The sequence below is a fragment of the Fonticula alba genome (assembly GCF_000388065.1).
Source record: "Fonticula alba strain ATCC 38817 unplaced genomic scaffold supercont2.61, whole genome shotgun sequence".
Lineage (NCBI taxonomy): Eukaryota > Rotosphaerida > Fonticulaceae > Fonticula > Fonticula alba.
Genome location: NW_009243031.1, coordinates 1 through 3,622, shown reverse-complemented (window position 1 = coordinate 3,622; position 3,622 = coordinate 1). Strand labels below are relative to the sequence as shown.

At 76.6% G+C, this 3,622-nt stretch overlaps 1 protein-coding gene across 1 annotated transcript; it reads left to right on the top strand.

Annotated features, from left to right (window-relative positions):
- Positions 1–184: 184 nt before the first annotated feature.
- H696_06295 (hypothetical protein) lies at positions 185–3,613 on the top strand (the record flags this gene model as incomplete). Its single annotated transcript, XM_009500038.1, has 9 exons — positions 185–567; positions 643–865; positions 940–1,289; positions 1,409–1,646; positions 1,756–2,129; positions 2,226–2,451; positions 2,610–2,959; positions 3,085–3,310; positions 3,497–3,613. Coding segments are annotated over 9 exons (2,487 nt in total), but the record flags the coding sequence as incomplete, so codon positions are not given.
- Between the last annotated feature and the right edge of the window lie 9 nt (positions 3,614–3,622).

The window sequence follows — 3,622 nt, the reverse complement described above, 5'->3', positions numbered from 1 at the left end:
GCCGCCATCGAAGGGCCACTCCGCCATGCGCTGGCCGCGCGCGGCGCGGTGCTTCAACTGCACGCGGTGCGGGCGTGCCCCCCCCCCCCCCCCCCGCCCCCCTGACATGCTGCCCCATGCCCTGACGGCGTGGCACTGACCGCCCGGCGAAATCCCCTCCCCTCGCCCCCCCGCCGCCGCCCAGACCTTCCCCCTGGCGGTCGACCGGGTGCGCCTGGTGCTGGAGTGCCTGGAGCTCCGCGCGGCGGCCGGGGCCGTCGCCTGCGGCCTCCTCGCCGACGACACGCACCTCCTGCCGGTGGCCGGGTCGGGCGTGCGCCTGCATGAGGCCCCGGTGGTGGTGACGCTGCGGCCGCCGGGGGAGCAGCCGCCCGAGCCCGCCGACGCCGGTGCCCCGCCCCCGGCGCGGTGCTACCCCCTCAGCGCCATGCACTTTCCGGCCACCAGCCTGGGTGTGCTGTTCGCGCCGGCCGGCGGGCCGGTGGCGCGGGCCCTGGCCGCCTGGCGGCCCGACCACCCGGCCGGGCCCTTCTATGCCGCGGGCAACGAGCGCGTCTTCGAAATCCGGTGCGCCACTTGCCCGACCCGCTCCCTGTGCATGGGCCTTTCTGGCGCGCACGCGCTGACACCCGCGCGTCGCAGCGTCTGCCGGCGCCCCGTGGTCCCGGGCATAGCCCTGCGCGCCGGCCGGCGCCTGCTGGCCTCCCTCGGCGCCGGCCTCCAGGGGCGCCCCTTGGACTTGGCCCTGTGCCAGGCGCCCACCGGCCTGGGCGTGGTCTGGCTGGACACCGACCTGCCCGGCTGCCCGCCGGACCGCGCTCGCATGCTGGCCCAGCTGGCCGGGGCCCCGCTGCGCGTGGGGCAGGTACGTGCCCGCGTGGCCTCGCCCTGCCTGCCGCGGCCCGTGCGCGGGGCTGACGCCGGCCCCCCTGCGGCAAGGTCATCGACCTTGCCTCGCCCAAGTGCTCGGTCCGCGTTGTGCGGCTCATGAGCCGCCAATTCGCCGACGTGCCGTCCGGCGTGGCGCACACCACCGGCCCCGAGCCGACCCTCCTCCATGTGCACGCGCCGCGCGGCCCGGCCACCGGGCCCCGCCGGCTGGTGGCCCTGCCACCGGATCGCGCCTCCCCCGAGCTGGTCCTGCTGGAGCCGGCCCCCGGGGCCGTCGGCAGCCCGGCCGGGCGACTGCTCGTATCGCCGGGGGCCTTCCGCCGACTTGCCGGCCCGGCGGCGGGCCCGGGCCGGGGCGCCGTCCCCTTCGCCGCCGCCGGGGCGCAGTTTGATGTCTGGTGCGTGCCTCCGCCCCCGGCCGACCGGCCATCCTCCTCTTTTCTCCCCCCCCCCCCCCCCCCGCCCCTCCTCTCTCGGGGCTGACGTCGCTTCGGCTGCGCCCCTCCTGCTCTCGAAGCCCGGACGAGGGCGTGCCCCGCTTCGCCATCCTGGTCCCGCCGGCCGACTGGCCGGCCTTCGCCCTGCCCGGGGGTCTGCCACTGCGGCTGGACCCTGCGCCGGGCCTGCCGGTGGCCGCGCGCGTGGACATCCGCCTTGCCGGCGACCCGGCCGCCGCGCGGGCCCTGCCCTGCGACGAGACGCTCAAGCGGGCCTTCCTGGCCGCCCACGCCGGGGCCACCATGCGCCTGGACCGGGTGCGCGCAGCGGCCAACAAGCGCCCAGCAATCGCTCCCTGCACGCGCACACGCATGCATATGCCGCTTCGCACGACATTCTCGCCCCCTGACCCTCGCCTCGGTCCAGCCCTTGACTTTCGCCTGCCAGGGCATCGCCCTGCAGGCCGCCATCCAGCGGATCGCATGGGCCGGCTCGCCTGACCTTGCCCGGCCGGCCGGGCTCCTGCCCATGGACAGCCACGCTGCGGCGCAGTGCCTCCGGTTCCTGGCCCCGGGCAGCCCTCGGCCCAGCCCTGGCCGGTGGCTGCTGGTCGACCGGCCACACGCCGGCCCCGGGGCGGAGCACGGCCCATGCCTCGAGGCGAGGCCCATGCCGCCGGGCGTTGCCGTGGCGCCCGGCCGGGCCATCGTCAGCCCGGACACCTACCAGCACCTGCGCGGCGGGCTCCCGGGCCGGGGCGACGTCTTCCTCACCTGGGGCGACCGGGCGCTCATGATCGCGTATGTCGGGCACTCACCACACGTCGGCTGCCCCTCGCTGTGGCTAACTCCCCCCCCCCCCGCCCCCTCTCGCCTCCGGGCATTCGCACGGCCCAGGCCCGGCCCCTGGCCCGGGGGCCGTCTGCCCGCCGGCCAGGTTGCCCTCAGCCCGGACAGCTGGGACCGGCTCTTCGATGGGCAGTGCTTCCGCCGGGTCGGCCTTTCGGCCTCCCTGCCGCGTGTGGCCCTGGTCGAGGTGCATCTGGCCCAGGGCGTGCCGGGGCTCATGTTTGCCTCGCACCCAGGCCTCGTGGCGGCCTTCGTCCAAATGCTCGACCGGTCGGTCCTCTCACAGGGACAGGTAACGCTGCCCCCCATGCGGCCCCTCCTTGCCTGCCTGCCCGCCGGGCCTCGCCTGCCCCCTTTCCTGGGCACGCACGCACTGCCGCTGACTTGCCCGCGCATCGCCTGCCCCCCTTCCCCCCCCCTGCCGCCGGGCAGGAGCTGGACCTGCCGGTCCAGGATACGACCCTGCGCGCGCGCCTGGTCCACTTGGCCGGCGCCGACCTGCGGCCCCTGGGCTCCGGGCTGCTGGACATGCACCATGCCCGGGCCTTCATTTACATGAGCGCCCCGGGGGACGATTTCCCGGTCCTCGACCGGCCGGCGTCGGTCCTGCTCCGGGCACCGCTCCTGGCGGGGGACCTGCGCCTGCCGGTCGTATTCGGCCGGGACCCGGGCCGGCCGGATCGCAAGTGCGTCATGGTCCCGGCCGAGACCCTGCACGCGCTCCAGGCGCACTGTCTGGAAGATGACCCGGCGCTCCGGGTGAACCGCGATTACCTGGTCCTGTGCGTGGTACCCGGCAGCCGGCCATGCGGCGCCTTTGCCCTTGCCCCGGCCGCGCCCTTGCTGGGGTGCCCCTTGCTGATCGCCCCTCCCCCCCCCCCCCGCCTGCCGGCCGCGGGGCCGCCAGCCCGCATGACCTCGCCCCGCACCCCCCTCACATCCTCGCGGCCCGGGGGGTCTTCCCGGCCGACGGCAGCGCGATGGTCCTGTCCTGCACCCAGCTGCCGGAGGTGCTGACGGCCACCTGCCAGGTGGCCACCGGCGGGCATGCCCCGGGCCCGGAGGACGCCGAGCTGCTGGCGTCGCTGCTGCCCGGGGCCCTGCCCCGATCGGGCGTCATTCAAACGCACCAGGTGCGCGGCCACACCGCGGCCACCTGCTCCGGGATCGGCCCCTGCCCGCGGGCGCATGCCCCGGCCTGGGCCTGCCCCCCGCCCCCCTCGCCTCGCCTTCCTGCATGCACACTTGGTGGCGATGACTGACCGGCCATCCTGCCGGGGGGTGGGGAAAACAAACAACACTATCGCCACCATCCCCAGCGATACACCGTGGCCCCGGGCCCCGACCGGCCGACGGCCGAGCTGGTCGCCACCTGGCTGACCGACGAGGCGGGAGCCCCATGCGAGGCCGGGGTCCTGGTGGCCGGGCTGACGCGCGTGCACGTC